Source organism: Lygodium microphyllum, chromosome 24 (assembly GCF_053477565.2).
Source record: "Lygodium microphyllum isolate KBCC chromosome 24, Lygodium_microphyllum_v1.1.10, whole genome shotgun sequence".
NCBI classification, from domain to species: Eukaryota; Viridiplantae; Streptophyta; class Polypodiopsida; order Schizaeales; family Lygodiaceae; genus Lygodium; species Lygodium microphyllum.
The window spans coordinates 6,435,509-6,457,743 of NC_141158.1; the positions used below are offsets into that span (position 1 = coordinate 6,435,509).

At 40.1% G+C, this 22,235-nt stretch overlaps 1 protein-coding gene across 2 annotated transcripts in view; it reads left to right on the forward strand.

Annotated features, from left to right (window-relative positions):
* The first annotated feature begins 5,037 nt into the window (after positions 1-5,037).
* LOC148014814 (uncharacterized) overlaps positions 5,038-22,235 on the forward strand; it is a 29,473-nt gene continuing 12,275 nt past the window's right edge. For both annotated transcript variants that reach the window (XR_015688334.1, XM_087665284.1), the window contains exons 1-3: positions 5,038-5,546; positions 5,804-6,116; positions 6,266-6,476. Coding sequence is in view for 1 of the 2 variants with exons in the window: in XM_087665284.1 (XP_087521410.1) it covers positions 5,401-5,546; positions 5,804-6,116; positions 6,266-6,476 (670 nt within the window). In the remaining variant the exon portion in view is untranslated. The remainder of the gene's footprint in view (positions 5,547-5,803; positions 6,117-6,265; positions 6,477-22,235) is intronic.

The window sequence follows — 22,235 nt, forward strand, 5'->3', positions numbered from 1 at the left end:
GAATATTAAATCAAGATAAGAAAATTGTAACAATCGCATAACATAACTTTATTAAAATCTTATAATAGTTGTTTTTGCAACATATATATTTCTTATTGTCTATAGTAATCAAATCCATTATTTTCATAATTTCTATTGACCATATATATATATCTATATATATTGCATTCCATGCAATCGACAAGCGGAGTCATTCAATGTAAAAGAGTTGTTTGACAAACTTGAAGGTGCAAAGTATTTTACAAAGACTAACCTTAGGCAAGGTTTTTATCAAGTTAGAATTAGAGCTTAGGATATTTTCAAAACTGCATTTCGAACAAGTTATGAATACTATGAGTTTTTAATTATGCCTTTCGGTGATAGAATGGAATGTGTAAAGTGGATCTATTGGTACTACCTATACTACACTTCGGCCAGCTTGGGGGTGAATGGAGGAGCAATTCAAATCACACACCAGCAAAAAGGATACCTATAAGTCATACGGATTGGTTCCGTTTGGTTATCAATGGACCCACAATCTATTGCAGCAAATTTCATGAGGAAAACTAGACCGCCCATGCCCTACTGATTTGAGACATACATACATACATACATACATACATACATACATACCTATATATATATATATATATATATATATATATATATATATATATATATATATATATATATATATATATATATATATATATATATATATATATAAAATGAGAAATACAAACTTAAAATTTACATTTACAATGTTATATATGTAGAATTTTCTCATTGTGTATAGCAAATCATTTATAATTTGAAGTTTAAAAATAAGATATTAAAACTATATAATCAACATCTTTCGAAACTTTAATGAAAAAATTTACCTTTACAATATAATGTATGTAAAATTTTCTTATTGTGTATACCAAATCATTTATAATTTGAAGTTAAAAAATAAAATATTAAAACTATATAATCAACATGTTTCTAAACTTTAATGAAAAAAATTACATTTCCAATGTAATATGTGTAAAATTTTCTTATTGTGTATACCAAATCATTTATAATTTTAAGTTAAAAAATAAAATATTAAAATAATCAACATGTTTCGAAACTTTAATGATTAAATGAAAAAACACTAGCCCTTGTCATTCTTGTGTTTATTTTTATATTAGTTTTTGAATACAAAAGTTTATAACTAAACTATTTTGATCTACAAGAATATAATTGTTGAATTATATGTTTATAATTCAATTATATAAATTATTGAACCCACATAACTATATTTCATAATAATAATAATTAGACAATCTTAATTTAAATATCAATTACTTAAGACGTTTTTCCTTCTCATTTTTTTTAAACTTTTGTGAAATCAAATTATGATTCAATTTGAAGATGGTTAAGTATACTCCTCTCGAACTTTAAACGATTAATCTTATTTGAAGAAAAATTAGTTTTGTAACTTTCACTCTTCCAATTCAACTTTATAAATGATTAAAATGTAGTCATTGATGTATATTTCATGATTACCATTTTTATCTTGATAAATTTATATCTTTATATAGATATGCTATAAAATTTTAATACCTCATTAGACATTCTTTATTTCATGTTAAAATATTGAAATGATGTTTTCTCCTCTCACATTATTTTTCAAAAGGGAAAATTACTGTTCAAATTTCAAACCAATAAAGATACCCTCTACTAAACTTTATGTTATTGATCTTATCCTAGAAAAATCAATTTCTTAACTTTTAATCATTTATCTGACATGTATATACATGTTGTTATTAAACTCTATTTAAAATGATAATATTTTATTTATATGTGTGTATTAATTAACCAAAGTACCTATTTCAATTTACCTTTTTTATTTTGAACATTATCGAAAAATATATCTACTTGAAGTTTATACTACGTATCTTATTTTAGAAAAAAGTAAAATCATGACTTACAATTCTCCTACTTATATATGCACACAATGTTATTATACTATTCTTAATAAAACAAATTTCTATAAATATGAATTTTAATATTATATATTAAAATAATTTATATTTTAATATAATGCATAATATATTTTTATTTGTATACTTATTTCCAAACTTTATTCATTACATTTAGTAAAATTGAAATTAGAAAATAGTTAAAACTCTTATCATTAATATATGATGGAATTAAAGTTTTATTATTTGGTGCATATAATATGCTTTATCATTCAAAAATAAAAACTATAGTATAACAACCATGCAATGAGACTTGTAAAATTTTTTGAGCTAATTAATGCAAAAACATTGCTTTGTATGTCCTTTATCTTTATTTTTATGCCATCTTGGACACATAAAAGTTTGTCAATAGGCTATTTTTGTTGTAGGAGTATGCTATTTTATTTGTTTGTATTGTATGTTTATAAATTAATACCACATATTCACATATTATTCAATATGTAAGAGATGCAAATACCAATATAACATGAATCTCTATTTTAATGTATATATATATATAAAGTTTATTACCAAAAGTGATAATTTCTATATCTATTTATAAACATAAAAAATTATGTTCTATTTCGAACTCTTTATTTCAATATTAGAACATATAATTTTTAAATATTTGGATCTTATCAAACATGAAATTTATTTTTTAATTTTACAAATTTTATACTCACACTATTAAAATCTTTACATAATTCTTTCATTGAATTTATTTAAGCATAAAATATATAGAAATATAGACTTGCATTCTCACGGTTATATAGGTGCATACAAAGGTTATTTTTCGATAAATCTTTGAATTTTACTTTAATTTTTATTAAGTACTCATTTTCTACTTTTCTTGAAAAAATTAATTGAATATTCTAAATTTTATAGGTTGTATTGCTCATATTAATTATATGAAAAATGCTAATATCTTTATTTTTTAATAGTTTATAAATATTTTTATATTGAAAGTAATATCGATATATACCACATATATATTGTTTATATGTCATATATTAAGTATATTTAAAAATAAATATTCATATATTCCACTTTTAAATCATTATCTCTTCAAACATTAACTTTTTATAAACCTTTTCTATGTTCAAATTATTATCGATATATTTTATATGTGTGTCGTTTATGTGGTCTATAATGAATGAAAAATAAATCTTCATATATTCTATCCTTTAATTAACTATACCGTGGTATACATCTAGCCTCATTAGTATTCTATCTCATTATTATAAAACATATGTATTTATAATTCAAATTCAAACATGCAATTTATTGAATGTAGATAATATTAGGAATGGATTATGAATATAACTCTATAATTTTCATTAGTAATATAGAATTGATTTTATTAAATTACTATTACAAGCTATTTATTTACATATATAACATTATTTAAATAAATCACATAATCTACTAATTGGCCTAAATATAACTACTATTTTTAAAATCATTTAGCAATCATATGTGAATCCATTGTAGATCATGTATTAAGGAAAGATTCACATATGATCATTATGCTAACATATTAATATTTATTAACGTGCTAATCTTAATAATACACATATCTATTCCAAGATTCACAAACTTATTAGAAAAAAACTTATTTTATTGTAAAGCCTTGCTACAAACAATATTATGTAGATATACTAATATCTTAACCATATCTATCTATCTAAAATCTATACATCTAATTGAAATTGAAATTATTAATATTATATGTAACAAAGCATAATGAAACACAATGTGCATAGATGTTATTAAGAAATCATATTACATGTTTTAACAAATACTACACACACACTCTCTCTAGCTTTCTCTCAATATATTACCATTATTGAGAAACACACACACACACACCCGACTCTTGTAATTCAAATTCAAATATATAAGCTAGAATAATTTTTTATGATCAATAATTGGTAATGAATCTTATATATATATATATATATATATATTGCATCTTAACAATTATTAATCATATCTATATGCACACACATGAAAAAACATAAACATATACAGTTATCTATAACTACACACATATAAACAAACATATACATGCACAAAAAGAAAATCATATAAACTTTAAATTTCAATAATAAACCTTGTGCTTATCTTCAAAAAGATTTAATATCAAAAAGACTAATTTTTTAAAATACCTAATTTTTGAAAATTTAATTACAATAAATCAATATCCAAATAACATAAATTCAAAAATCATAATTAAAAAATAAATACTAGTAACTATAAGTTAAAAATATTATTAATAACTATAATATTTACAAATAGAAGGTATAAAATTCAAAAATGCATTATGTTTAATCTAAATAATATGTAAGATAAAAAAATACAATTTAAAAAGCATATATGTTATTCTAAAAAAGTATCTAACATACAAAACAGTTAACATTTAAGTAATACAATTTCTAATAAAAATAATAAATATTTAATTGAAAATATATCTTTAATCAAAATATTTAAGATAAATACAATTTAATATTTAAATTTCATAAATAAATCAAATATTTTATTAGAATTTAATATAATTATTAAAAATCTTAAATCGATTCAAATAATATTTGATAAAAATAGTTATAAGTAATAGATTTAATATTTTAATATAAATATAATTAAAAATTTAATATTTAATTAGCATATTATTTATGCTAAAAATATTAAAATGTCAAATATTTTAAAAGGATGGCAATACACATCGAAAAAAAGGATAAATTATTAAAGTAGAATTGAAAAATGAACCTCATTAGAGGTTGTCTTCAAAATTGATACATTGCAAAAAAGGAAATTTAATATGTTATTAAAAATAAAAAATAGAAATACTTATTTATTTTTCTCTCCCCTCATACCCCACAACAAGAAAGTACAAATCTCTTTATTTATCTTTTCTCATAATCTCTCTCTCCCACAAATCTATTTGTTTTCCTTTTTTTCATAATCTCTCTCCCTCTCTCTCTCTCTCTCTCTCTTTCTCTCTCTCTCTATCTGGTTCTCTCTCTTCTTGCTTAGAAGGTAAAGAGTAGAAATGGGTGAGTCATAGAAACGTGGAGTGCAGGCTTGGCTTGCTCACCATGGTGTCACGAATGCCACCTTACCACGTTATTCTAGCTCGTGGCTCTTGTTAACCAAAGAGAGAGAGAGAGAGAGAGACGCTGCCTCGACCATGTCATCTATGATCTATATCCCTCGCCATTTCTTCAACCGTCCCTAGGGCCTCGAGCCATGGACGACGGGACACGGCGAATTTAAAAAAACCAGAACTTGTTGAAATAGTGTGCACTATTGACTTGGTTGAAGGGTCAGCCACCCCCGCCATATCCAATATTCTGCAATATCCAATACAAATATATAGGAGCTCTGTCGTAGGCTATGGTAGACAGATACAGAGAGAGGAGAGGGAGGCTGATTGGCCATGTCGGATACTGATTCTGCTTCATCAGCAGCTCCTTTGCATCGGAGCAGCCCCGGGGGAAAGAAGTGGCTTGCTCGTTCTTGTCAGAGTACACTGGTGAAGTGGGTCAACGGTCAGACTGCAAACTTCTGCGAAGATTATGAAAGGCAAGCGATCATTCCAGAGGGCTTCTGATACGAAAATGAATGAGAGAGAGAGAGAGAGAGAGAGAGAGAGAGAGAGAGAGAGAGAGAGTGCGTGTGTGTGTGTGACCCCTAACGTTTCTAATACATTTTTGGTGGCGCTGATCCTTTATGTGTATTTTAACAAAAGATGGGGTGTGTGATTGTGTTTGCGTGTGCGCGCGCCCAACCTGGGTTCCAAATGTTTGAATCGCAAGCTGGTGGTACTGATTTCTTGACAGGCCCAGAGGCTTCCACCAGCCCAATGCGCGAGTCCTCACACGCTGCATCTTCACCTCGTTCCTGTGCCTATTGAGTGTGCTGCTGGTATTACTATTGCTCTTTAGACAGGAGTCCACCTTCCACACTGAGCGACACTGGGGCAGAGGCTATGCCTTGCACCGATTCTCTGGTTTTCTTAGCTTAACCAATGCTATAGAGGACCCAAATTACAACACTGAAGCAGCCTCCACCATCTGCCCCTGCGCGAACACCGCCTTCAGCTGGACCCACTTTGTGCAACTCTTCACCATCACTCTGGACCCAGGCCATCAGGTTTGATACATCCTATAGAACATTAAAAGTCGTCTTGCTAAGGCTGGGCTCTGAGAAAAATGATTAGTACATCCAGGTCTCTATCACTTTGAATGGTCTCAGCCTATCAATACCGTTGCTGATTTGAATCATGTATTGTTCTGTCACAGACTCCAGTACGGACATCATTAATCACAAATGGCTCAGAGTTTTGCACGCGTCAAGTCTTAAAGTTATCCTTCAGCTCATTAATCACAACGTTGGGATGCCCTAATCTTCTTAATTCTATTGTGAGCAACTCTGATGAGAGAACAATATTGAGCTCTGTCTCTTTGATGGATCCAATCTTGCTAAGAAGCACTGTCCGGAGGTACATGCAGTGTAAGTTAACCTGAAAGTGCTTCAGTTGGATCCTGTTTCAGGTATATAGTAGTTAGCATGTTCAATTTTAAATACAACTGGTAATGGAGTTCAGCTTTTATCTGTTTCATACATAATCATGCTATCAGGATTGGACTTGGATAATATGCCTCTTCCAGTGCTGTCATACATCTAGACTACTAGCAACTAAGCATAGTTCCAACCATATTTTATAGGCGTCTCTCCATTTGTACCTAATCCTTAATCCAGCTCTTAAATTAAGATCATATCTTATTTCCAACAAGCCTCCCTTAAGCTGCTTTCTGACTTGCATTACTCAACACTGACTTCAAGAATAACGATGCTGCAGGTTTTCAACTAGTATGCTACCATGGACTACTAGGACGAGAACCTTTATCTTCCTGTATATGCAGAGTTTTGGCAATCCAGTCTTTTGTAATGAATTGAGTTGACACATATACATCCCTGAAGCGAAGAAGACAGAGATGTGCATTGCATTGATGTTGGGTGGAGTGGACAACGGAAGCAACAGGAGACGGAGGCAAGAAGCAAAGCGTGCTGCTGAAGTTGTATTACTGAAGATGTGAAGAATACAAAGGATACACCTAATATAATGAAACCCTAACCTAACATGATGAAACCCTAACTGGGTGTCATACATGTACTAGGTGTCCCAACTGGAACTAGTACTAAGTGTACCATAGGTCCTAACTGATAATATCTAGGCCTACAAGGCACAAACCAAGAAATGAGTGACACCTATGGATAGCCCATAGAGTGGCCTACAAACCCCCCTTGACGGTATGGGCTGAAGTATCCTGGAAACGTCTCAAGATACCTGAAAGACTAAGTCATGGTTGCACAAATTCATCCAATGTGGATATAGCAACCTATGACTGTACAGAGAAGGCAGATCACGTAACAAAAGGGACCAAGTGTAAAGCTTGTCGAAAGGCTTCAAACTTAGGCCGCGGAAGAGCCTTAGTGAATAGATCTGCCAAGTTGTCCTCAGTGAGAACATAAGACAACTTGATGTCACCATCTGACCATCTCTCTCTGACATAATGATAATGAACCTCAATGTGCTTTGTGCGAGCATGAAACACTGGATTTTGTGCTATAGCCAAAGCACTCTGACTGTCAGTATGGATGACGGTAGGAGCTGTCTAGCCAACCAGAAGATCTGCAAGTAATTTCCGTAGCCAAACACACTCTACTGTAGCTGTGAAAGCTGCTCTGTACTTAGCTTCACAACTAGATGTGGCAACTGTAGCCTGCTTCTTGCTGAACCATGAGATGCATGAAGAACCAAGCATAAAACAATTGCCATTGTGGGATCTGCGTGTATCCTGGCAACTAGCCCAATCACTATTAGTGAACCCATGCATGATAAGTGAAGTATCAGCCTTGTAGAGAAGGCCCAAGTATTGCGTGCCTTTGATGTACCTGAAGACACGTTTCACTGCATGCCAATGGTGATGAGTGGGACTGTGCATGTATCTGCTCAACTGAGAAACCACATACTGCAAGTCTGGCCGAGTATGACATAGATAAAGCAAACAACCAACTGCCTGCTGATAGGAGGTAGCATCACATGGACCACTGCCATCTTCAGCAGAGAAATGAAAACTAGTCTCTAATGGGGTGGAGACAGGCTTACAATCCTCCATCTGAAATCTATGTAGAAGCTGCCCAATGTACTTCGATTGTGACATCACAATTCCCCCCTCAGATCGAGCAAATTGAATGCCCAAATAGTAGTGCAACTGGCCAAGATCAGTCATGGAAAAAGACTGCTGTAATTCCCGCTTGAAATCTGCAATTTTCTCGGGATGTGGCCTAGTGAGAATCATATCATCCACAGAGGATCAAAATCAGCAAATCTGCCCCCCTCTTGCGGATATATAAAGTCACTTCTGTAGGACTATTCTGAAAGCCAAGGCTGAGCAAATGAGTGTGTATCCTGTCATACCAAGCCCTGGGTGCTTGTTTCAATCCATATAAGACTTTCTTAAGCCGGCATACCTTGCGTTCAGACCCTTCAACCTCAAAGCCTGGAGGTTGAGCAACATAGACTTCCTCTGCCAAAAGACCATTGAGAAATGCTGTCTTTATATCCAACTGATGTACCTCCCGATTATTATGGGCAGCCAGGGCAATAACACATCTAATGGTGGTGATGCGTGAATAATCAATGCCCTCCTTCTGAGCATAGCCTTTGGCCACAAGACGGGCTTTGTACCTGTCAAATGAACCATCAGCTTTTCTTTTTACCTTGTATACCCACTTAGTCCCTACTGCATGTTTGCCTACAGGCAAGTAACATAACTCCCATGTTTTGTTTGCATGAATGGAGTCCAATTCATCCTGCATGGCTTTCATCCACAATTCATTTGAGAAGGCATCTTTGTGACACACAGGCTCCTCATCAAATGCTATAGCAATCAATGCATGAGCAACTGAGTTTGCCAAATCTCTTTTGGCTGCAGCTCTCATACGGGCCTGCAAAGGAGCATCTAACTTGTTGTCCTTCAAAGTTTCAAAGAGCCAGCAAGGAGCTCTTTTAAGCTGTCTAATATCAGCCAATTCTTGCTCTACTGCCTCCTCCACAATGTCTTCAGTAGCATGTGGCATCTGTGTCAAAACAAGTGGCTGTCCGGACTGTGTAGTAGGCTGTAAATGAGCATTAGGTGGAGGAGCATAACCCTGTGGTGCATCATCTGAGGCATCAGATCCAAGCAATAGCACAAGACTATCAAAAATATCTGAGACACCAAGTGTAGACTGCACTTTGCAGTCCCGCAAGGGCATGGAAGATGTCTCATCAAAGATGACATCTCTACTGACAATTACCCTCTTGGTGGAAGGCTCATAAAGTTTATAACCCTTACTCTCTGCACTGTATCCCAAAAATATACATTTTATAGCCTTATCATCCAGCTTTGTCTGCCTCTGTGAAGGCACATGTGCATAGGCCAAACACCCAAAAGTACGCATGTGAGAAATGGTTGGCTTGTGTCCTTTCCAAACCTCATAGGGTGTGATTGTTTTCAATGCTTTGGTGGGGCTCCTGTTGAGCACATAATTGGCACACATCACTGCATCTAGCAAAAACATATTGGGCAAATTCTTGCCCTTAAGCATACACCTGGCCATTTCCATAATTGTCCTATTCTTTCTCTCAGCAACTCCATTCTGCTGAGGAGTGTAAGGCACTGTACACATGATGAATACCATGGGATTTCATGTAAGCATTAAATTCCTCTGACATATATTCACCACCTCTGTCTGATCTCAAGTGTGCAATCTTCAAGCCTGAATCATTGTTAGCCAAGGCAATGAAATGCTTGAAGCAGGTAAACACCTCTGACTTGGACTTCAATGCAAAGATCCAAGTATACCTGGTAAAGTCATCAATGAATGTCACAAAATAATAGAAACCTCCAATTGAAGCAGCCCACATAGGACCACACACATCACTGTGAATCAAGAATAGCTTGCGTGATGCCCCAACTCAACCATCCTTAGGTATGACAAAGCGGTGCATCTTGCCAAGCAAACAAGCTTCATAGACATGCTTATGAGGAATCTGCATCTGTGGCATATCTTCAACCATTTTAGGCAACCTTACCATAGCATTAAAGTTAAAATGCCCAAACCTCTCATGCCACAAGTAAGTATCAGGTAAAACATTTGCATCAACTGCATGAGCATCATGAGCTGAACTGTCATATGCATCCAAGCTGTACAAGCCCCCCTGAAGAGTACCAGTCAATACAATAGCATCGGCATGACTCAAGTCATAGACTGCAGCCCATCAAAGACAATCCGAAATCCACATGTAGCTATGGCTGAAATAGAAATCAGATTTTTTCGTATGCCTGGTACATACAAAACATTCTCCAGAGTGACAACACTGCCTGTAACTGATGTAACAGCCACCTGCCCAATACCCTTAACCATATAAGATGCATTGTTGGCACATGTCGCGGAACCCCCCTTTGGGGCATCAGTAAGAGAAGTAAACAAAGTTTTACAGGAGGTAATGTGCTTAGAAGCACCACTGTCAAAGAACCATGTAGAGGCTGAAACTGTCATACAAGCATGTGAACTTGTATCATGCACTGGAGGATTGTAATGGCATTGAACAATGAAGCCCCAATTCTGATCCCTGGCATAATTAGCTTGCTCATTAGCATGCCCATGTGTATTTGCATCAGTGCCAGAGGTAGATGTGACTGAAAGTCCAGCTTCTTTCTTCTTCTTTTCAGAAGCAATCCTCTTCCTACATTCAACAATTTCATGGCCCGGCTTCCTGCAATAATTGCACCTCTTTTTCTTCTTTTGATCACCCTGAGAGGATGAAGTAGAAGGCTGATTAGTTGCTGTATTTTTGGGGACAGATTTCTGAAATCTCCCCTTATTCCGATCATTGGCTGCAAATGCCTGATCTGAGTGCATACTGGCATTCCGATTCACACGGCTCTGCTCCTCCTGCAGTAAAAGTGCAACCAATTGATCAAAGGAATAATAGTTGGCATTGCCCATGGCAACCAACCTCAAGGTAGTGGCGAAACCTTGGTAAGAGTCAGGCAACCCATCCAATGTTCCTGATACAAGCTGAGTCAGGGATGTCCTCATCAATATTAGCCAATTGCTCCTTTAAATCTTGAATAGCTGTAAGATATGCATCCATATTATCACCCTCATTCAGACGAGTATCCTTCAGTTGCTTGCGAAGATAAGCAACACGGGCCTCATTGCGTACCTGACACAAGGAAGCAAGCTTATCCCAAGAGTCCTTAGCAGTAGTGCATGATCTGATATGAGGAACAATACTTTTTCTGATAGACAGAGCAATAAATGCCTGTGCTTTAGCATCACGGCCATCCCATTGTATCATCTCCTGAGTAGGAGGAATGAAGGCATCACGGGAAGAACCAGTGGATGTAGCTTGCCTGACGGGCCTAGGCTCATTGCCAGATACTAGATTCCACAAGTTCTTGGAAACCAAGACATGCTTCATCATGAATGACCACATAGGGTAGTTAACCCCATCAAGCTTATCATCAGCACCGAAGGCCCCAAAGAAAATCATCTTTGCCACCAGCCATTATGCAGACAAATGCACAAGAATGACAAAAGCAAAGATTAGGAGCCTCAAGCTCTCAACTGCAAATACCAATTACCGACTCCACAAGCCTCAAGGCTTTCCAGGCATAAACCAACTGTATGACCAACTGAAATCTGCCAGCAATATTTGAATGTACCTGAAAAGACAAATCCCCGCAGGCAAAATTCAAACTGAATGCAGGAATTTCAGTCAACCAGTTGACCGGTCAACCCTAAAAATCAACACTGGTCAAACACACAGTAAATCAGCTTTGACCAACTCACCACCAGTAGATGTATGTCTGCAACAGCAAATACTACTGCTGTAACTACAAAACCACTCAATAAACAAGCTGTTTTGACCAAAACCGGGGCAGTTTTGACCAAAATAGTCGTAGTTTTGACCACGAATGTCAAAATCCAGCAGAACCAAGGCAAATGGAACTAGAAGAGAAGGACAACCAGATCTGTACCAAATTTGACCCAAAACAGTCTCTGAAACCCTAAAACCAAGAAGTGGTTTTTGCAAAACCGGAGGTGGTTTTGGAGCAGAAAAGTGATTTTGACCTGATTTTTGCACCCAGTAGGGGCGTCCTGACTTGTGGAACACAGATATGCCAAAAAGTTTGCACTTTGTCAAAACCGTTGTGTGCAAGAAGTGGTTTTCTGACGCAGCAGGTGGTTTTGACAGAAAACAGGCGGTTTTGGCCCAAATGAAGGCTGAATCAGCTTGAATGGAGTCCCCCAAGGTTGGAGAAGCAGCAAGAAGGATGGGAGATCAGATTTGAAGCACTTTCCTGCGACGAAACTTCGAGCAATGGCTGGAAACTCCAGAAAATGGCGATGGGAAGCCTCCTGGGAGTGATGATCAGCAAGAAGAGGAAGCGGGAGGGTCAGATCTGAAGCAATGAAGTGATGGTAACTCGCTCTGATACCACTGTTGGGTGGAGTGGACAACGGAAGCAACAGGAGACGGAGGCAAGAAGCAAAGCGTGCTGCTGAAGTTGTATTACTGAAGATGTGAAGAATACAAAAGATACACCTAATATAATGAAACCCTAACCTAACATGATGAAACCCTAACTGGGTGTCATACATGTACTAGGTGTCCCAACTGGAACTAGTACTAAGTGTACCATAGGTCCTAACTGATAATATCTAGGCCTACAAGGCACATACCAAGAAATGAGTGACACCTATGGATAGCCCATAGAGTGGCCTACAATTGATGCATATACAATATGAATAAGTACAATTTTACTTCTACGTGAAATCCTGTGATGGAGTGGAGGTGAAGTAATCTGCCACATAAACATGCTGCCATGTAGAATGCTGATGAAGTGGAGGGGAGGTAATCACTCACATAAACACAAGCTATGTCAGCTGGTCTTTGCTGCTATGTAGAATGCTGATGAAGTGGAAATGAAGGTATCTGTCATATAAACAATCATCTGAGTTGGAATTACCTTGTAGGACATTGGTGCGTATCATAAAAAATCAAGCATGTGATCTAACTTTAGTTTTGTCTACTTTGTCTCATACTATGTGAAGACATTGCATTGCTGTTGCAATGCTATTGTTGCAGAGATGTCATCTGTTTAGAGAGTACCAAGCTTAAATCAGGTGGTAGTTTTGGGCTGAAGATGGTTTGTATTCAAAGCACACTACTGGCTTGCTTGGGGTTGCAATCACTTCACCTCAGTTTCTTGTAGGTTGTGAGATATCTCCAGCTGGTTATACACACACAGCCCGTGTATATATCTGCCTTCAGTATTCAGCATTCATTCTTTGCAGTCTTCAGCTTTCTACTGTATCTTTCACTTTCTCTCTTTTCTCCATATTCACTTCTTTCAGTCTGGTCACATGCTTCTGCATTCTCTGCAATCTGATATGGTATTGGAGCAGTGTTGAAGGGCTGATCGATTGTGGGCAGACTTGAAGAGCAGATTTCATTGTGACATTAAGGCTGGGTTTTGGGTGTTTGAGGGTGATTGGGAGGCATGTACATTGGCACAAAGCTTAAGTGAGCAGAGACGAATGGAGAAGGAAGTTTATTTGCTGTTTTCGTGAAAAATTGCTGTTAAAGAATGTAACGTGCTTGTCAAACAAACCCTGGACGGTACGATTTGGATAGTCTATCAAGAGATAGTTCTAGGTGATGCCGTTCGGAACTTCCTCAAAATATTGTGGATATTGTTGCCTAGTCTTGCTTAAGTCTGTCTCGCAAGGGGAAGCTCTACTCTACACCCACAAGGATTGACCTAAATTTTAAGGCTCCTAAATAGTACCACAAGGATTGACCTGAATTTTAAGGCTCCTAAATAGTACTACAACTACCTAACAGTTTACTTAGTGTTAGTCATTGAGTAGTTGCTTGTGCAAATCAAAGCAGACTCGTGTCACACTTAGTCCAAAGAGGGTGAGAAATGAGGGGGAGCTAATGTGCTAACCCTTTTGCCCATGAAGCAAAGTCTTACCTGGCTCCCTAAAATGACATGAGGTCAGGCTCTAGAATATTTATTCATGTAATTTATGCACAAATACAAAGACGAGATGAAACAGTCTTTAAAAGATAGCAACAATAATGTATCTTTATTTGCACATTCTTCAAGGTGCAATGCTAATCTAATACTCAGCACATCTTTAAGTATCATGGTATGCTAGAGTCCATCATTAGTGATCGAGACCCTCAAATGGCCAATTCATTTTGGAAGGGATTGTTGGTTGTTTGAGAATATGGGTACCATGCTGAAATTCTCATCATCCTTCCATCTGCAGACAGATGGTTAGTTTGAGGAAGCAAATTCTACAGTGTTAGATCTTTTAGGCGTTATGTTTCAGACCACAAGACATAGTTGGAGCAGTATTTGCCCTTGGTTGAGTTTGCTTACAACAACACAATGCATAGTTCCATGGGCAAAGCTCCATTTGAGGTGGTTGAGGGTGGCAAGAAGGTATCACCTATTTTGCAAACTAAGGATAAGATCTTTGAGGCTGATCGTTATGTGGAAAACTTGAATGTAGCCTGTGCAAAGATAAAGTATGCACTTCGAAGATCACAAGAAAAGCAAAAGAGGGTAGTTGATTGCCACAGATGTGCTTTGCAGTTTGCAGAGGGTGATTCTGTATTGCTGTGTTTTGAAAAGGCAAGGCTGAAAAAGATGAAAGGAAGAGAAAGATTGTATACGAAGTTGAGTACAAGATACTATGGGCCCTTCAAGTGTTGGAGAAGATCAATGATGTGGCATATTGATTGAAATTTCCTCCATATTGGTGGATATACAATGCCTTTCATGTCAGCTTGTTGAGGTCTTTTCATGGTGGTGTGCTAGAGGATATGTCTGCTGAAATTCAGCATGAGGTTAAGGAGTTGGATGAGATTTTGGTACCCTAGCAGATTTTGGCACATAAGGAAAGAAAGGTCAAAGGTAAAGTTTTTAGGAGATACTTGGTGAAATTTCAGAAAGACATCAGCCACCACTTGGGCTTGATTTCCCACATCTCTAGTAGCAGATTGAGCACCCTAGAGGCTGGAAAAGACTAGGCTGAAGCTCCAAGCAACAGCCCGCAATTTGTAGTGCAAATTGTGCTGCTACCGCCCCTTTGCCTTAGCTATCAACCTCTTCCTTGGCCTCCCTCATCCTTGGGTAATAGGCTAAAGCTTCTAGGCAAGATTTGGACCTCCTTTCTCTAACATTTGAGCTCCCATACCTTGAAAACCTTGCTGTACACTATTTGGAACAGCCATTAAAGCTCAGCTCAAGCTCTCAAACCACCCCACAACCTTTGGAAGCTCATCCCTCATCAGGAGATCTTTCAACCCCTTTTGCCCCTTTTACCCGAATTGAAGACATGGAGCTTAGCATGCAAGGAATTCTTATGGGCAGCCATGAAAGCTCTCTTTGAAGCTTTTCCTTACTGAAGGTTAAGCTTGGATACAAGATCGGGAGCCCCCATCATCAGTGGTAGCATTCGAATGCTTGAAGGCTTTGTCCATTGGAGTGCTTTAATCAATCGGGCTTGCTTGATGGAAAAATTGGCATCATGGGTGATCTTGCTTCAACTATTTTTCCAAAACACTGAAAAAGTATGTCGGATCTTAATCTCTCATCTTAATCCACTTGCTGAGCTTAATTCCTTTTGTTGGAGAGATTACAGCTGCATAGGCATTACTAGTTCATTGCTTCATTGTATGCATGTACCCATTGAAATCTATGTCCCATTTGCTTCCCAATGCATCATGATTAATCCTAAATCAATTGCATTTGCTAACATTAACTTTCTTGATCTTGTGTGTCTTGGATTAATCCCAAGTGAGTAATAAGCCTTTGTAAAAAGGGGTAAGTAGCAGCCAGTGAGTCATTGGATTGCTAAGGTAATCCCTATCCAAGCTTTTGTTCACCCTTGCATCTCATGAAAGGGTCCAATGTTTCCTTTCCAATGCATCTCATGCTAATTGCTTAATAAAAATGTATGCCATGTATACTTCGGCTGAGGAAAAAGGCCAATGCCAGGCGAGGTGGTAAGCTAAAAGAGAGATGACCCTCCCTTACCACTCGAAGACCCTGAAGGGGTGCACAACCCGGACCGGGGGGAACTTTGCCCACCTCCCGGTGATCCAGAGCTCAATACTTGTATGTAGGTGTAGTATCCCTCCTATGGTCTACATTGATTATATTTTAGTGTTCTTAGATACTATCAAAGAGCATATTGATCATTTATATCAATTTGCCAAAGCTGTAGAAGACGCAGGCATGGTACTTTCACCCACTAAATCTATCCCATTTACCACTTCTGCGGAATTTTTAGGCTTAGAAATATAGCATGGCACAATCAAGCTTCAAGAACATGTCTTGAAGAAGGCCCTTGAAATACCACTTCTGCGGAATTTTTAGGCTTAGAAATACAGCATGGCACAATCAAGCTTCAAGAACATGTCTTGAAGAAGGCCTTTGAAATATCGGATGACTTGACCAATGTGAAGCAGCTACAACAACAATTAGGTTGTTTAAATTGGCTAAATTTTGCTCCTCCAAATTTGGCGGCTTATGCTAAAGACTTATACCCTCTCCTTCAAAAAGGATAGTTTAACTAGAAACCCCGCCATACACTAGCTGTCCAAAGCATAAAGAATCAAATCCGCCATCTACCTTCTCTTTGGCTACCATCTGACCTTCCTCTAATCCTTTACATCGATGCATCTAACTCCGGATGAGGTGCGTGTTTGTGTAAAAAAGACACGTCCATATAACCACCAACTTTACATATTCGCCGATATGCATCAAGGATCTTTAATCAAACCCAACAAAATTATCCATCCTATCAAAGGGAAATCTTGGCCATGATCAAAGCCATTCAAGCATTTTGTCTCCTTGTCGAATTTGTCCCTTTCACCATACGGACAAATTTGCAACATGTGCCAAGCTACCTCACAAAAAAAGCACCTAATGAAGTCGGCAATAAAAGATTGCTAAGGTGGTCCCAATTTTTTATACCCTTGATTTAACTTTTCAACATATTCCTGGCATGCAAAATACGGTGGCAGACTTTTTATCACACCAACTACCTTAGATACCTCAACTATCTACTTTTTGTATAATATTCCTTGCGCATTATTAACTTTACAGCTAGCATGCACTCAAAGATACACACTACCTACTCATACCAATGATTCTTTCCACTACTGAGGGTCTATAAATACATCCCTTGTAACTCAGTTGAAGGCATGCATTCAAGCAATCCTTCAAGCCTTATATTCTCTCCTAGCCTTGTATCTCAAGCTTTCAAGTCTGCAAAATAATTCTGCACCTTTACTCACTTTGTGAGCAAAGATTTTTGCGATTGTGTGTCGTTTCTCTCTTTGTGCTCGCTTCTGCCGTGATCCTCTGTGTTTGGTATCAGAGCAGTGTAACATAACGCCATCTGTTGTTTTTTTTTTTTTTTTTTTTGTTGGAAATAAAGTGTGGCTAATTATATTACTTCAGAAAATCTTGAATACAAAGAAGTTCTCTTGCTCAAGAGACTAGCTGGAGCTGATACAGAGTCACAAAAATATCAAATATATAGGCTTCTCAGGGTGGTCTAGAGGGGATGGGGGTAAGAAGCCATGGAGGGGGGTGTATTGCCATTTGGGGTTGCCTGCTTGCATCACGAAAAACAAGTCATGACAGCCCCAAGTGCGCATGGAGTGAAGATGGAGCTCTTGACGAGCTCGAGACTCGCCCTACACCTGTCCCATCGGCCGTGAAGGGAGTGGATGATGGAGGTCCAGAGTTCTTGCCAAAGTTGCTTGTACAGAAAGTCTCTCTTCTCCAAAAACCTCTTGATATCGCGCCTTCCAGATATGCCGTCTAGTGAGACTCCCTACAATCTCTCATACCTCAGAGCGGTCTACTGTGGGCTCCAATACTTGACAGACGGATAGAGCCTCCAAGCCGGCTACTGTGCATGACCTAGCCTCAATAAGGAAGATTGTGTCTTGCATCCCAACCTCATATAGAAGGTGACGACCTTGGTTGACTCCCTGCCAGTAGAAAGCTCCCCAAGCGATACATCCAAGACTGGGTGCAATGCGGCGGAGGATGCGGCATGCTCCTCTCCACACTAGTTGCGCAAACTCGCACGACCAGAGGCAGTGCTTTGGAGTTTCCAGAAGCTGCTACATGCAACGTTTGGCCTCCATGTGCCACCAGGCATACAAAGCACAATACTCTCCTCGGTCTCCAGCTGTCCCATAGGCGGCGCCGGAAAGTTCGTTGGAAATTATCCATGATGCTGTGCTCTGCCCAATACCTGCTACGTGACGACACCCAATCCATGTCCTCCTGCATCAGCACATGTCTGCCAATCCTGGCTGTGTACTCTAGGAACCTTGGTGGCTTCTTGGCGACTGCAGTGGCCATCCTTAGCCACTCTCTGGGATTCCACTCCAGCTCATCTAGTGGTTTATCCTCCCAAATCTAGAGGTGCCACTCTTGAAGCTTCTCCTAGAAAACATAGAGTTTTAGTTGCCATGTCTTCCCCTGAAGGCCCACCACCCGAATCCTCCTCCACGAAAGGATAGCTATCCCCTCATCTTGCTGCCCTTTGTCAAGGGCCAGATGCCCCCCCCTCCTGAACGATGAAAAAAGTCCCATGCGGGGCGCTGCCCACTCTCCCTGCCACCTGTAGGGAGATACCTGTTGGTGAAAACTTAGCAGCCCATACCTCCCTGAGATCTACTGGCTCTCGTACCGGGGAGCCAAGCCACTCCTGGGGTATTGCTTCATCAATCTCCCTTCTCCTCAACTCGACTTCTCTTTGGAAACCTGATGCCCGTTGCAATACCTCCTCGTCCGCCAACCTGTACACCTCTTGCCAGGTCTTGATGATGCGAGCCGGGCCGGCCTCCCAACCAGCCCATTGGATGCTGGGGCGCTCGCCGATCTGTACCCCCTGCTGATCTCTAACTTGAGGGTTCCAGATCATCGGTTGGTGGTCTATCTCCTCCTAGCAACCTGGGGGGCTTTGAACTAGGAGAGGCCTTGCCACACCCAAAGTAAGCTACGTAGGAAGGGGGGATTTTGGGGCTGTGATCTAGGCCGTCGTGAAGATCCATCTCAAGGACAGTCTCCAATCCCTGCCGAGCCTCGATCTGCACTCTTGGAGACCCTCCTGCCATAGGACCTTCTAGGTTTGCCCTCCTGGTGTGAGACCGTAGACTATCAGCTTGCCTAAAACAGCCATACTCTGATACTCTGATACTTTGAGTCAATGTTCCCAAGCCCTCCCTCTGACCGATGTTGGACGATGGTCACCCACACCGCCTTGGCCCGAGAGTCCTTGGAGCCGTGCGACTCGGCCCAGAGGAAATTCTGCACTAGGCGGAGAAGCTGAGCAGGACTGGACGAAGAGAAGCACCAACATGAGGCGATGTACCAAGCCGTCGCTAGGAGGACCTGGTTGACCACCAGGGCTTGGCCCACTAGGGAGAGGTGAGCAATACTCCGAATAGAATCGAGGACTGGTAGAAATTGTTGGCCGGGGGTGATGTCGAGTCCCACCTAGAACCCTAGGTAGCGGACGGTCTGCCCTTTGCACACCCATCTAAATCCCAAGTGGATGCCCCACTCCATACTAGAGTCTGGGTTTGTAAGAAAACCAACTGACTTTCACTAGTTGATTTTTGCTCCTGCTGCAGTACAGAATACCTGGAGAGCTAGTCTCACTCTCTCCAGCATCACCTCATTGTCCTCTATGTAGAGTGCTATATCATTTGCATACTCTGAGTCTAATAGCTCCGTCTCCTCTCTCATTGGAAGTCGGAGGTCACGTAGCCCACTCATGCGTGATCTGAGGAAGTAAGACATTGCCTTCGCAAAGAGTAGGAATAGATACGGGGCCAATGGGCAGCCTTGCCGTACCGATCTCTCTAGCCGAAACTCCTCTGCACCTATGAGAACCCTACTAGTAGCCGATCTGTAGAGTATAGAGACCCCATGGATCCATGCTTTGGGGAAGCCCAACCTCTCCTTAGTGTCCTCCAAAAAGTCCCAGTCCACCTTGCCATAGGCTTTCTCAAGATCTAGGAGTAGTATATCCAAACCTTGACCACTGTGTTGGGCCCACTCTGTCGCCTCAAAGAAGGTAAAGACATTATCTAGGATGCTCCTATCCTGGACAAAGCCTGTCTGTGTGTCATGAATGATGTCTGGCAGCACGGGGCGGAGTCGCCTACCAATCATCTTTGCCAGTGCCTTATAGGCAATTGGCAACAGAGTGATCGGTCTCCACTAGGATAGCTCCAACTGGTCTCCCCCTTTGGGGTGGAGACTGATAAGACTTGCCGATAAACTCCCTGGCATCCGATGTGAGCTGAAGAAAATCTCCTGGAAAGCCAACAGTAAGGGGTCCTTCACTACCTCCCGAGAGGTGGTGAAGAAAGCCTTGGAGAGGCCATCCTCTCTCTGGCATTTCTGCACGTCTTGTGTGTGGAAAGCCTCCTCTAATTCCTTCTCTATGAAGGGGGCTAGGAGGGAGTGTCCCATCTCCTGTGTGACGAGGGACGGGATGTGGTCCCAAACCTGCTGTCTGCAACGCTGTCCTCTGGCTGAGGCTATCTCCTGCTGGAAAAGGCGTGTGTAATAGTCGGTGGCAATCTCCATCACCTCGTTTGGGCTAGAACGAATCCTCCCATACTGATCCCGAAGGCTGCGTATGTGCTCTCTTGAGGTGCGGGGATAGTGTGCTTGAAAGAAAGAACTTGCACATCGTGTCCCTCTTCTGCGCCTAGAAGGTTGTTGAGGTGCGGAATGAGAATTTCGAGCACCTGTCCTCTAGGCCAGCGATGGCTACTCGTGCGCGCACCTCCTGTGTGTGGAGGATGGGATCCCTTGGTGTCTCCTATAATAATCTCTACGTAGCTGCTAGGTCCTGCCGAAGTGCTCTCTTCTCCCAGCACTGCTACCTGGCTTGTAGGACTACCTCCTGGCATATACTGCTCGACTCAGCTAGGACCTTTGCAACCTCCTCTGCGATTTGTTCCCTCTTGCTCCACTCCCTAGTCCAAGTCTGCTCAATCTATCTCTTCACCTCCTTTCTCCTGTAGATCGAGTCAGGGATCCGGCAGTATCGTGTACCTAGGGAAGATGCTGGGGAATCAAGTGTTAGGAGGATCCGGACAGAGTGGCGCTAGCCAACTGCAATTGCCCTATCTGGACTCTGCAAGAGTATCCCCACTCTCCCACATAGAACCTATCCAATTGCTCCAGCAAGACTCTGCCTAGCCGCATGTATCCCCACAATAAATCCAACGATCTTTCCCTCCTGTGGAAAGCTGGGTCTCTCCAAACATCGCGAGCTCCTACTACCAATAGGAAGACCTCCCATGCCTTCTGCTCCTCCCCAGCTGCGCCCTGGTAGTTTTTGCCTCTACCTTGTTGGTCCTCTAAGGCCTCCAGAAGTCTCCTTCAATCCAGAAGTTCACCTTCGGGAGTCCTGCTGCTATCTCCACCTAGAACCTGCTGCATGCCTTGACCTCAGTGGGAGCATAGACATTGAGGACTCCGATGCACGATTCCTCAATATCCATCTTGACCCATAGAACCCTCCGAGCCACAATCGCCCCATGATTCCGTATGTAGGCGGTAAGGCTCGGGCCAATAGAGGTGCATATGTCTCCACTCCTGCCGTGGGCACAGATGGAGTACTCTCAGTAGGTGTGTGATCTGCCTTCTGGGAGAACCTTTTCTACTCGATGGGCCTGGGCGGGGGTGAGCTTGTGCTCCTGCTGCAAAAGTAGGATGTCTATCCGTCCCGCAAGGGTCTGGTTGCAACTCCTGTTGAACAATCAACTTCTTGGAACCATGTGTCCCATTGTAGTGGAGACTATTCACATTCCAGGATGCAAGGTGTAGGCTGATGGGGAAACCTGTGACTGACCAAACAGGTATCTGTTCGATGTGGAAGCTGCTGATGAGGAGGAAAAACTATGGGGCATGCAAGTATGCTTTGCCGTAGGCCTGGACGGCGAACTCCAGTCCCCCATGGTGACCCTCGGACGGACCACAGGGGTGATATATGCCCCAGGTGGTACTACAATGCATCTATCAGCCATGCTGAGAGTCGTGGCTTTGTACACTGGTAGAAATGGGCCGCTTGTGCTAGGGG